General features: G+C 47.4%; 1 protein-coding gene across 6 annotated transcripts in view; it reads left to right on the forward strand.

Annotated features, from left to right (window-relative positions):
- The window catches only part of AUTS2 (activator of transcription and developmental regulator AUTS2), a 1,215,593-nt gene that overhangs the window by 1,114,003 nt on the left and 88,220 nt on the right, over positions 1 to 13,370 (forward strand). For all 6 annotated transcript variants that reach the window (XM_003276049.2, XM_003276050.2, XM_030796682.1 and 3 more), the window contains exon 6: positions 7,301 to 7,352. In XM_003276049.2, the coding sequence (XP_003276097.1) occupies positions 7,301 to 7,352 (52 nt within the window). The remainder of the gene's footprint in view (positions 1 to 7,300; positions 7,353 to 13,370) is intronic.

The raw sequence follows: 13,370 nt of genomic DNA on the forward strand, positions 1-13,370 counted from the left end.
AAGAGGCCATTAGTGTTTAGTATGTTAATCCACCTCCATGTAACAGAAAAGATAGCTTCCAGCCTTTGACTTGGCATCTTTATATTAAAACTCCAATAAAAGGAAATTAAATTTCTCAAGGAGAAAAAAAAAACAATCTTCCTGATTATTGAAAGTCAGCCCTCTGACCTGGATTCAGTCCCTAATATATGGATTATCGAATTTAGTCTTCTTTCTTCCTTCTTCCTACTTCTGACGCTGTTGTGTACCTGGTCCCCTCCAATTTTGACATTCATTCCCATCCCCGCTTCCAGAAAGCATAGGGAATAGAGCAGTTTGGAAACCAGTCAGAAATGGGCTCATTCGTGGGTCTGGAGAGGGGTTGAGAAATGGAGCAGGTCCCAATGGGTGGTGCTCTGCAACCGGGCCAGCCAGGGGACCCTGGGGAGCAGGACTGGAGGTGGCCACAGTGGTCAGAGGCTTGGCTTTTGGCATTCCCAGGTTCCTCTTGAGAGATCATCAAAAGATCGGGACACATGCAGATCTGGCTGAGGCTGTCATCTGAGGCCTAATCCCTGGTAACCATTGATGACAATTTTTTTTTTTTTTTGAAACAAAGTCTTACTCTGTTGCCCAGGCTGGAGTGCAGTGGCATGGTGTGATCTCAGCTCACTGCAACCTCCACCTCCCAGGTTCAAGCGATTCTCCTGCCTCAGCCTCCCAAGTAGCTGGGGTTACAGGTGTGCACCTCTACACATTTTATTAGTAGAGACAGGGTTTCGCCATGTTGGCCAGGCTGGTCTCGAACTCCTGACCTCAAGTGATCCACCTGCCTCGGTCTCCCAAAGTGCTGGGATTACAGGTGTGAGCCACTGCATCCAGACTGATGACAATCTAATGCAAGTCATGATAAAGGTCAGAAGTGCCACCTGATGAAAGCACCCTGGAGGGCCAAGTGGTTTCAGCTGGTCAGCTAAGCTGCCATGCCATCGTGCTCTCAGTTTACCCTGTAGGGGATGGAGCAGGAGCTCAGGCAGTTTCTTCCCTGTAACACCGATTTTGCTAGAACAACAAGATAAGAAAACTGTTCCATTTTGATTGTTCCAAAAGAAACAACCTTTTAACGTCTTCTCTAGAACATTTCATGTCCACCTTTGAGCTATCCCGGTATTGTATAAACAGCTTCAGAATGAATGCCGCCTCGCTGGAGGACCACAGCTGGGTTTTGTGACATCTTGTAAGCAACTGGAAAATCCATCTCCAAACCTATACCTTCTGAGATGCCTTTTCTTTTGACTTCTCAGGAGGCAGTGGTAGAGAAAAATCACTGTTACCTATCTTTATAAAAAGACTTGTATATAAACACCACATTGTGCTACCAGTTTGGGGGAGGGGGTGATGAAGCTAGAGAGAGAAGGCTTCTTATTTCCAAACTTAGAGGCTAGAGGAGGGGGAAGTATGCCATACAGCAAGCACCCCCCACCTTTTTTTTTTTTTTTTCACTTGAGAGGCTTTTCAAGAGTGCCATGAAATCAAATAGTGATAGATATGCAACTTCAAAGAGGCAAGGAATGGCCATCATTACTTTAAACCAGTCTGCATGTCATTCATATGTGGTGTGCATCTCTCCCAACCCCTGTTCTCTTCCTCTCTTCCTCAGCCACACTCCAGGTAACGGTGGCACTGGGAGGGGACTTGGAACTGAACTTTTCCTCTCACCCCACCCTGGTGTGCCCACTGTACCCCACAACCCTACCAGTTGCAACCTAGGCCTTGCTTGCCCTTTTTCTCGTACTAGGAAAATTGCAGCAGCTTTTCCTCTGCACCAAGGAGGGACCTTGTCAAGCTGCAGGTGTGGAATTAAAACTCCAGATGTTTTCAGAGGGTTTCCTCGCCCCGGGTGTGTTCTGGTGGGAGTGGGTTGCTCAGGGGAATCTGCTGAGTGCCTCATTTCTGGCCATTCAGTCCCCCACACCCTCTGGGGGCACTGCACTGTGCTCTAGGGGATACAGATACGATACATGTTAGGATGATAGACATAACTGCTGCCCATGTAGCGAGGCTTTGCCATTGCTTTCATCATTTCCCTACATTCGGTGAATGCCAGGGGAAGCAACAGGCTCCACTTTTGTGGATGCAGGGTGTGCACGTGTCAGAGGGTGTGAGAGTTGGGAGGAGAGGATTTGTAAGTGGCCAGTTCATGCTCTTAAGTTATTCATCAAACCGAACACACTGCGATCAGTCGGCTGTGGTGGGGAAGGAGGTTAGGTGAAGACCTTTGTGTTCTGAGACCCAGACCGTGATCCCCGTCTCCATTTTCCACAATGCAGTGATTATTTCGTATTGAGCGCCTACTATGTGCCAGGCCTTTTACATACATGACTTTCCCACTGAGCCCTCACAACCGCCCAGAGAGCCTGCTCTTTGCAGATGTGACCGGCTTGGTGGCAATTCAACCCCAGGCTGCGGGCCTAGTGGCCTTTCCCTGCCATGGCGCAATCTTGGAAGCGGCAACTGCGGGGAGGGCGAGGAGCGGTGCAGTTTCCGCCGCGCCCGCCCGCAGGGAAGGCAGCCGGGGGGACCCGAGGGCTCGAGCCGCGGGGGGAGCAACAGCTGTTGATGTCGCGCCCGGGGACCGCGCCTCCGCTGGGCCGACCCGGCGCCGGGGCCGAGAGGAGGGGCGGCGAGGGGCGGGGCGCGCGGGGCGGGACGGAGGAGGGGCGGTGGCACCGGCGGCTCGGGCTCGGCGCGCCGAGGAAGTCCCGCTCCGAGAGCTGCGAGCGTCTGGAGGAGGCGCGCTCGGCGCAGTCGGGGAGCGAAGTCCGGAGCAAGGGGCCCCCGCGCCGCCGCCGCCGCCGCCCCCTCCTGCCACAGTCCAGCCAGGGAGCCCGCGGCGCCCGCGGCGGCCGCCGATGGAGTTCACTTGAGCTGTGAACCGGCGGGAGAGGCAGGCGCCCGCGAGCCGAGCGCGGGCCGGAGCCCAACCAGCCCCGGGCGCTCACCCGCCAGCCCGCAACCTCCGGCCAGAGGCGCCGCCGCCCGGCGCCCTCCGTTGCAACGCCTCCCGGGCCGCGCGCCGGCGAGATCCGCACAAAATCCAGACTCCCGGAGCGGCTCCCTCCAGCACCGCGGCGGGCCCAGGACCAGGCAGCCCGCGGCGCGGCTGGAGAGGCGGGACCGGCTGTCGGGGAGCCCCGGGCGGCCGCCGGGGAGAAGCCGCCGCGCGCCCTCCTCCTCCTCCCTCTCCCTCCTCCCTCCCTCCGCACATGGTCTCCTTTGTCCTGTCGCCGCCGCCGCCGCCTCGCTCTTAGCTCCGCGCGCCGCGGCGGCGGCTCGGGCCGCTCCTCTCCGCCTCGCCCTCCCGCCGGCCGGCCCGGGACGCGCCTCGCTAGCCCCCGCCGCGCCAGCCCGGCCCCGCGCGCCGCAGGAGCGGCCGGGAAGACAGCAGCGAGCGCGGGCCGGGCGATCTCTGCGGGCGCGCTCCTCCCGCCGCCCGGGGCCTCGGCGGCGCTGGATGTGTGCGCGCAGCGCCGGCTCTCCGCCGCCCCGAAGCTGTTGCCCGGTTCGGATCTGGTTCGGCGCCTCCGCTCTCGGACTTTAGCGAGGAAGGAGCCCAGAGACTTGTGGACAGAGCCCGGTCGGGAGTTGGGCGTTTTCTCTTCGTGTGTTTTGATGGTTTCCCCCCTGGTCTTTGATGATCGCCCTTCGGAAGCCCTGCTAAGGAACCAAACCATGAACTTGGGGCTGACCGGACCGCTTAACCCTTTGCGACCAGGTAATGCAGCCCCCGGGGCGCGGCTCGCTCGCCTACCGCCCGCAGTCGGAAGGGAGGCGGCCGGGTCGGGGGTCTTTTGTTGCGGCGGCCGGGCCGGCGGGCATGGGTGGCAGGGGCGGGCTTCTCGCGTCTGGCGCGCCCAAGCGCCCCTTCGCCACCCCTCCTCCCTTCTTTCCTCCCCCCTCTGCGGCCCTGTCGCCCGCCTTTGTACTTTCCTCTGTCGGCCGGCTGGGCTCAGCCAGAGCTGCGCGGTCGCGCCCGGGAGGGCCTGGCGTTCGCCGCCGAGCTCTGATGTGAGGAGGGGGCCGGGGCCTGCGTCCGCTTGAGCTGGGGGCCCTAGCGTGGCGCTGCCCGCTCCTGGGGTCGCGCTTCCCCCGCGCGGAGGTCGGGATCCCGGCCTGCACGCGGTGCCAAGGGAAGCGAAAGGAGATCTGGGCTCGGGTTCGGCAGCGGGAGAAAGAACTCGCGCTTAAGTTTCCGGGAGGTTTCTGTTTTGTTGTTCGAAAGCCCCCCTTCCCGCCTGTGCGGGTGCGGAGGGTGGCCCCCGGGGTCTGCGTCCGAAGGGAGTGAGGGTGGACCTGGAGCAGGAACCTCTGGGTCCCACCCCGTCTGCACGCACGGCTTTTATAAGTTTTCCTTATTCTCCGCGTTCCCGCCTCCCATCTGTTTCACTTACTTAACTTTCCTTTAAACGCCAACTACGGCTTCTAGCAATATTTTTTTTACATCCAAAAAAAAAAAAAAAAAAAACGCATTCCCCCTTCCCTTAAATAAAAAGCAGCCAAAAGAGAGCTTTGGTTTTCTGTCAGTTTTAGATTCAACCACTTCGTGCCCCTACCCTCCAAAACCGAGCGAGGGGATGAAAGGAAGTGAGTAAAATCTTCAAGTCTGTAGCGGGTAGAGGTGCCCCCGTGTTAGAGAGAAGGAAGAGCTCAATTCGTCGGCTCATTCTGGGCTCGCCGCTTTTCCATTTGAATAATAAGTTTTTTTAAAAAGCCAGGAAAATGGTCCAGGTAATAGAAGGAAATGCAGACTATTTCCTGAAAGCAACGAAAATGATAAACATCCCCAAGATTCAGACCCAAGGAACCAAATCATTTGTGCAAATGCCCTAAAACCCTAAGTAGAAGGAAAGTTCATTGAGGAAAAGCAAAGGGTACTCGTGTCGTTTCCCCTGAAGATTTTGGCGAAGAAGCTCTCTTCTGACTTGTTAGGACAGTGGCCGGCCACAGTTGTAAACACCTGGATAGGAGAGAGAAGGGATCCAGAATGTTTTCACGGTCAGCCAGGGCCCCATTGCAGTCGTCATCTTTTGGGTGTTTTTCTGGGGAGGCCTTTCTGAGACACCCCCTTTCCCAGTTGCAAGAGGCATGGTGTCCAGCCCTGTGACTTGTATCAGGCAAGTAAGGGCTTAGAAAGCTTTTAGTCGAAGATACACTCCTAAGCCTCTCTGAATATCCGGGCAGACTTACTTCCTTAATAACTTACTGGTCGGCATCATCATAATGACATCCTCAAGTTTGGTTCAGACATGAGGATCACGTAAGTGTCTATTCGAGAATCCCATGTGGAGCTGACAAAGGTGGCAGAAGCAAAAGGCCTGTTCACCCACAGCTTCTGCCCTTTTCACTCGAACACACACACACACACACCCACACACCAACTACAAATAAAAACTTGGTCAGGAACCATTTACTTTCCCTGTTTATGCTTTTTGCATTCAGAGACAGTAATTTGTTTTTATATTTCTTGGGGCCAATTAGACTCACTTTAATAGGTAATCCCAGAATTTTCAAAGGTTCTGTCAGTTTGGTAAAACACTTTAATAAACAGGCTTTTTTCCCTCTTATATCAGTTCATTAATTTTGTAAGCCATGAATTTAACATGAATTTACATTCAAAAAGAATTCCAACCCGTTCTAAGAAACACTTTCATGAAAGGATGGTGAAATACACATATCTCGAGTTTTTAGCTGGGAAACTCACATTCCTAGAAATCTCACTTAATATTTCAGTATAGCATCCTCATGTAATTTTTGGCTTTATAACTCACTATTCTTGATCTAGGTATAACTTGTTTCTCTCCCATTAACATTTTTTTTTTTTGGCAGTTTTTATGAAAAGGCACTGTTATATATAGTTTAAGATGTCAGGAAGGCCCTCTGTTATAATTTCGTTATTCCTGCAAAATAGGAAAAAATCTATCTAGGGTTTATGTTAAACTGCATGTATAAATGTATGCACTTCAATGTTCGTTTTGCACATACATTCATTTGTTTCTGGATTGGTTAATCATATGGACACCCCCATAAAAGAAATGTTAGAATTAAAATAAAGCGAAAAACAGTCTTAATAAAAATATTTTGTCTTTCTATATCACTTGCATTGAGAACTAGAACATGTCCCCCAGATGTACACAGGGATATTTCATCTTTGTCAGTATTACATAGAAAGACTAAATTGAATATCCTCTTTGTCCCTAAAAGCTAGCCCCAGAGTCAAAATATCCTGCACTTCAGAATTCCCCCTCCCTCTATTTCCTATATTTCCTTTTTCCATATTTATTCAACATTCTAGGCTTTTGCTTTCTCAGAATATACATCTCTGTGTATCAAGAGTGAAAGAGTGATTTCTCACGAGGGTTATGTAGTGAAAACAGCACAAATATAGCTTGGCCATTATAACTTTAAATACAGATATATCCTCATGTTATGTAGTGGAGATGCTTAATTTTTAATTTTTCAAGTTCTAGAAATATTCAGTGCTGAAACATTACAGCATTTTCCTTCAAACCGACTTCCATGTTATTTTCCAGAACATTAGTGTATAATTTAAATTGGCTTTAGTTTTACTGTTTAAACAGGCTTATTTCACCTTCCTCAAGCCACTGTAATAATTAGCAGACATGTTCTCTAGAAAATGGAAAGGAAATAATGCTGGTGGCATGCATAGTGGTCGGATTTTTGGGCAGGCCGGCTTGCGTCTTTTTGAACACCAAGGTCATCTGGTTACTGCAAGGGACAGGGATCTTGGAGTCATCAGATGAATCTTAAAAAAAAATTAATTTCTGGCAGTGTTGGCTTACACTTTTTAGTGAGGAAAAGCTTAGCATTAAATAATAGGCATTTCTGATTTGTGAAAGAAAATTGAAAAATTGGCATGTCTGCAAATACCACGAAAAACATACCATTTCCAAAATAATGATCTGTCAACGAAATTGCAAAATCATTATGTGAATGAGCTGAATTGCTTTGTGTATCATCTCATAAAAATATGTTTTGCACAGATAATGTGTCTAATAAGGACACATTTTTAAAATCAGATTTTTCTTCCCCCCCAGCAAATAGCTGCACTGCAGGTCTCTCTCAAGCAGTCAACTAGCACCACCTTATGGATGATTTGGGGACATTGCTGCTTCCCTGCTAGGCTTTTGTAAAATGTAGTCAGCTGATTTAAAATAATGGGAATGTTGATGGTGATGACAATATTGATGACAATATTGATGACAATAATAATAATGCTTTTTTCCCCCTTCTTGTTTTTCAGGCATCAGATGCCAGCTCTGAAAAACTCTTCAACACTGTTATTGTAAACAAAGGTAAGACCCATTCATTCTCCTGAGTAATAGCTTATTTTTATGTTAGTTTCATTGTCATTGCCTAGGAAGAAAGAAGAGCCAGAGTGATCTTTCTCTTATAATTCCGAAGCTACTGTTGATGTTTCGTGTTTTTGCTTGAGATGGAAGTCTGCATACTTTGTGATGCATTAACAACCAGTTTATTTTAAAAGAATACATTGAGTCCCTATTTAAATTGACTTGACTAATCACTACTACTATGTGACTTTAATATAGAAAGCTGTACTAGAGAAGAATAGTTCTCAAAATGCCTGAACTTTATTGTTACTTATCAACTACCCAGCAGTAGGAGAAATATAAATAGCTGATGTGCGTTGCAGACTCTAGTAATCAGTGGATGTTTAGAATTCACAGTATTATGGTCATAAACCAAGCCTTACTATGCTGTGGGCTTTCTGTAAAGTTAATAAACGAGTGAGAGGGCAGAATTTAAATATGCACTATCCCATTAATTTCTTCCAAACCACAATCTAGAGTAAGAGAGGCTAATGATATAGCAGTACATTAAGGGAAAACTAACCTTAAATCATTGCCAATAGGTTTCTGCGCAGTTTTCATTTGTTAGCAGTATTGTTGGAAATAAGGAAATTTAGGGGAGTCTCTAATCACTGGCTCTGAAAGGTGTGTAATTTGAAAGGTACAAACCATATAAACTATTTAATCTTCCCCTTTCCACTGTCGAGCCTGATTTAGGGGCTGGCATAATAATTGCTAAGTAAAGATGTGCTTTCTGTGATAATCTCTTTCTGGGTTACATGGACGACACTTGGTAGCACTTGAACAGACTTGGGCCTTCACAAAGTGAAATTTGAGACCATTTCAACCTTCTGTAGTTGCCTTGGCTAGCATTTTTGCTAGCTGGTTAGTAAGACATTTCCAAGTGCAGTTATTTTGAGCTCCACGATTATTTTAGAATTTGAACCAATTGCAGTTTTAAATAGTACATTATGTTTAGAGTTCCCTTGAGGTGTATGTGATTGCTGTTACTCCCAGAATTACTGTCATATTGAATTTTATATTTTTTTATTGCATAATGGAGTACTCCAGTTTTATATTTCATCATATTTTTTGATGGACTGAAAGTTTGTATAAATGTGTTATCCGTAATGCTAAAAGCCCAATAAAAGAAGATGTGTGCCATTCATAGCATACAGTGCTCGTGTGTAAAAATGCACAGTTGTCTACCACTTGGCGTTTCCTTGTGAGAAAGGAGGGTGATGGGAGAAGGAGACTGGGATAGAGGGCAGGTCACCAAAGGCAGGGCTTCTTCGTTTCTTCGGCCCCCCAGGACCTCTGCCATCCCCCAGGACCTCTGCCACATGTGACTGCATCTGTCTTCTGCTGATTTGCTACTAAAAGCTTTGGAATGTATTTCCCCTTTCTGGGATCAGGCCCTAGAATAAGAGTTGGCTCCAAGACCTGCACTCTGGCCGCCACTGCCCTGAAAGACGGTCTTCAGGGCGGATGAACAGCTCGCCTCTGCCTCTTCCCTCTGGTTCTTTCCCCCCTTTTTTTTCCTTTTCCAATCAAACGTTTCCCACATTCTTATTTTTGTTTACTTACAGAGTGTGATTTGTGGCATCTATTTGGTTGTGAATAGCCCTCCCCCTGACAGGGTGCCTTTCTTCTGAGCTGCTTTTCTGGGGGTGATTTAGTTGCCTTGAAAGGATTAAGGTTTCTTTGTGTACACTAAAATCAACATAGGCTTTTTCTAAGCTTTGCTTGGGAAACCATACACACATAAGCATTTTAGTTGATGGCAGATTATTCCTTTGCCCCTTATTTCCATCAAAATGGCCTTTCTTTTCTCCTCCAGAGTTTCCCCTTAATGCCTTATGCTAATTCCTGTTGGTAACATGAATGACAAGAGACAGAATCAGTGCGAATCCAGGTGGTGCAAAGTAGACTGACTGGTATCCCGCACCCCCTTCCTCCCTGGGGAGAAAGAGATTAAGGGGGGTGCGGAGGGGGAAAGCATCGGGGACAGTTTTGTTAAGGGGATTAGTATTCAAACTGCTAAATATCAGGAAAACAACTTCAAAAAGGGATTCATTGTGTAGCGATAATGTCAATAATTGCTTCAGGACAGGTGCAGAGTCTCGTTATAGGCTTGTGGTTTTGGGTCTGTTTTTACTCCGGGTAGTGGCAGTGTTTACAGGATGGATGGCTGACAAGGCCTTCAAGGAACTGTCAGCTTCATGCACATCAAGTTCAAGTTTTCCTCCAAGGCGGCCTGCCTGCCTGAGAGTCAGGTCTCCTGTCTTTGTCCAGTATCTTTAGCCAAGAGCAATAAAAAGCATCATAAGAAAGGGCAAATTTACACCAGGTAACAAACACAACTGGGGAAATCTTCAAAGCCCCAGCTTACGGGACAATCTAACCGGAGTGCAAGGGAGCTGACACGTGTATCCCTCCACCTCCAGATGTTTAAGTTACACATCACCTCTCCCTCAAGAGACTGGCAGTATTCTGGCCTTAGAGGAGCGTGGCTTTAAGCTGCTGGTGAGATTATGCTGCTGAGCCTGGTGGCAGGCAGATTTGGTCTATAAAATTTCACCGTGGGAGGGCAGTGCTAATCTCACAAGCTGATCGTGGTGGGGGTTGTGGGGGCGCAGCCCTGATGTTGGGCTGCACAGCATGGAGATGAAGCTCAGGCAGAGGCAGCAGGGGCCGTGGCTCGAGGCCCATCAGTCAGCTTGTGAGCTCGAATAAGTCATTTACCCTCTTTAGGTCAAGATTTTCAATCATGACAAAACCTATTCCAGGGCCAACATCTCTGGTGGGGATAAAACAATTAATTGGGAAGGGGCAGGGGTTGAAAGAGAGTGGATACAGTGAGTGTATTTTATATTACTTTTGTTGATCGATTTTATTTTGACTTTCCCTGTGTTGTAGATGCCATCCAGTTTCATAGAGATTTTTGTGTTTAGGTGTTCCGAATGGTCGTTTTCTTCCGATGCCTTTTATTTCCTGCTTTAAAACAAGTTAATCAAACAACAAGTGCTTGCATGTACACACAACATGCCCAATGAGGACTGAGCTTTTCGAAAGGGGTGTGGCATTGAGCAGGGCTTAGCGTTGTAGACACAAAAAACAGTGTAACTTTAATCAAGGTCATGGTTGCCGTATTTAATCTTTATGTGTTTAAATGTTTACAGGATGTTCATGTGAATTTTATGAATCCTTCTGTCTTTGTGACTCAACCATCTGCCAAAGAAAAAATTAATTTTCCCAGTGAGACAGAGGCACAGAGAGAGACTAACTTAGCATCCCTATTTAGTTGATTGAAATGCTATAGGAGCAACAGGACCCGTACCCCAAATTCTGGGGTATTTATTCTTCTATAAAGGAACTTTCAGTCTATTCAACATGGCCAGTATTTATTATCCTCTCTTGCCTACTGTAGATCTTTGCTGGTGTCACCAGTTTAGTCTGTAGACAAAAGTGCAAAAAATGAGTTATTTGCTGCACAAAATTATCCTGCCAAGATAACGCATCTTTCCTAAAACTCTTGGATTGCTCCAGAGCAGAGCTGCTTGAGGAGGAAAGAAGGGAAGCCTGTTTGGGAGAACACTAGTCAGGTGTCAGGAGTTCTGCGGAGCCCTCTGTTTATAGGATGCCAGTCCTGGCGTGTGACGATGGTCTAGGTTGGGGAAAGAGAAAAATCCCTGAATCGCTGTCCCTTCTTGGTTCAGAGCCCTCCTTCCCAGGATTTAGCCTGTAACCAAGACAAGTCATAGATAGACGATGACAAGTCAAGACAACTCATAGACAGACGGTGAGAGGGGCACCATGGTATATTTTACCCCGTGACTTTCTCATCCCTTCTCTTTCCTTCAACTTTGTCTCAAATTGCAGAACTGGGCACTCCTGAGGAAAAGCCTCCTGAGTGAGCCATCAGGGAGCTGTGCCCAGCTAAATGGGCATTTCTGAATGCTTTCCTCTAGCGGGGAATGAGGCCCCTCATTCTGCTGCTTTCTACTGTGGGCACCCAGTGTCTCCTGAAATGTGAACAGCAACAGAGCAGCTGCTCACCCTCATAGGCAGGACCCCACCTCACCTCCATCAGCCTGGGAGACTCTGGTGGACACTCACTCACCAAGAAGAGCACCAGATGCAACGCTCTGGCCGCCTGGAGCCCTGTCTGACCAGGACTGCCTTTCCTCTCCCAGGCCCCACCAGGCCTATTAGTGGAACACACCCGGCCTCTTCTTGGGGTTGGTTTTGCGCTGAGAATTTCCAGTGGAACACAGATGAGGTTGGAGCCTTTAGGTTAGTGAAGCCTTTGGATATTTTTGGCGGTACAGTTCTATCAGCATTGTAGAAAGAAGACCTAGCTTAACAATTGCCTGAAATCTGAGGAGATGAGGTAAGAAACAAGTTACCCAGCGATACTGCTGGCTTAGTAACCAGGTACTTAATAAATTCTTCAATGGCGACCATATGACCTTATTCTTTAGGTTTAGACACAAGGGATTTCCTTGGTTTGATGACAAAAAGGTAAGAGTTGTATTACCATCAAGGTCACCATTGACTTTTAAGAAAAACCCATTCCCGCCGAGCATGGTCACTCACGCCTGTAATCCCAGAACTTTTGGGAGGCTGAGGCAGGAGGATTGCTTGAGCTCAGGAGCTCAAAACCAGCCTGGGCAATATAGCAAGACCTCATCTCTACTAAGATTCCAAAAACCTAGCTGGGGTTGGTAGCATGTGTTTGTAGTCTCAGCTACTTGGGAGGGTGAGGTGAGAGGATCACTTGAGCCCGGGAGGTCGAGGCTGCAGTGAGCCTTGATTGTGCTACTATAGCCTGGGCGACAGAGTGAGACACCATTTCAAAAAAAAAAGAAAGCCCTTTCCATAAAATAATTCTATGCATGAAAATAATGCAGTTGACTGTGGTATAGCTTTCTTAAGAAAAAAATTTGGTTTACAGTGTAAAATCCCTTTATAATGAACATATGGAGACCATTTTACAATTCCTCTTAGGGTCTTGGGTTTAGTCATAGGGAGGACATGATGTAAAGTGCATTCCCGATGTGCACAAGAGCAAACTGCCCGTTTCAGTCTCTGTAAATTAGTTTTGTTTTTGTCATGCCTTAAATTCCACATAAGGGAGAGATAGACCATCACTCATATTTTTCTCCCTCTGGACCTTCTTTGTACTATTTCAGAGCATTTTCTTGAGTTTTTAGGAGATAGAGATGTCTGGCAAGTTAAGTAGTATTTAAGGGTAATTGGTGCTTGATGCAAGAGACAAAGGAGTTATGAGTAGTTCAGTCCCTCCTCCTACTCCATACTGCAAATAGCATGCAATCAGCTCCTTTTGTTATGGAAATTGACCTTCCTATAGAAGCCGACTCTTGGAGAATTTGTTGTATAGAATCATCCCTTGAGCGTTCTTGGAAACAGATGCCTTGTACTGTTAGTGTGAAACCACCAGTAACAGTCAAAAAATATTCCATGCTGCATGAAAGTGTTTGTCTCCCGAAAATTTTCCAATAGTTGCTTTGGCCAAACTGATCGTTTGCCAAACTTGTGAATGCGTGTGGTGGTGAATCCTGGGATACTGGATCCCATCGCTGGAATTGTGAACCGGGTGAAAGATTCCAGGCATTCGAAGTGATCTTGATGATGCCTTTTGGGTAGAACTTTGACAGCTGCCACTTTTCCATCGTGAGTGCCCCTGTGATGGAGGAGTAGTAGATTACAGTGTAACCCATTCCATTCTTTTAGTCAGATGTTCAAACATCACTCTGGTTACTTTTGAGCTCAGTGGAAAACGCTTGACTTATACTGGGCGATTAGTGCTGTCCTTTGAAAGAGTTTTCTCTATCCTTGGCAATATTGACCAAAAAGCTTGAATGTTCATCAGCCTCTCTTCAATCCATTCATATTTAGCGTTTTGTGTAGTTAATGATGGAGTTAGTATTTGGTTGTCTCAGAAAGTAATACGCATTCATGATAGACAATTGGAATTGA

Source organism: Nomascus leucogenys, chromosome 17 (assembly GCF_006542625.1).
Source record: "Nomascus leucogenys isolate Asia chromosome 17, Asia_NLE_v1, whole genome shotgun sequence".
In the NCBI taxonomy this organism is placed as follows: Eukaryota; Metazoa; Chordata; class Mammalia; order Primates; family Hylobatidae; genus Nomascus; species Nomascus leucogenys.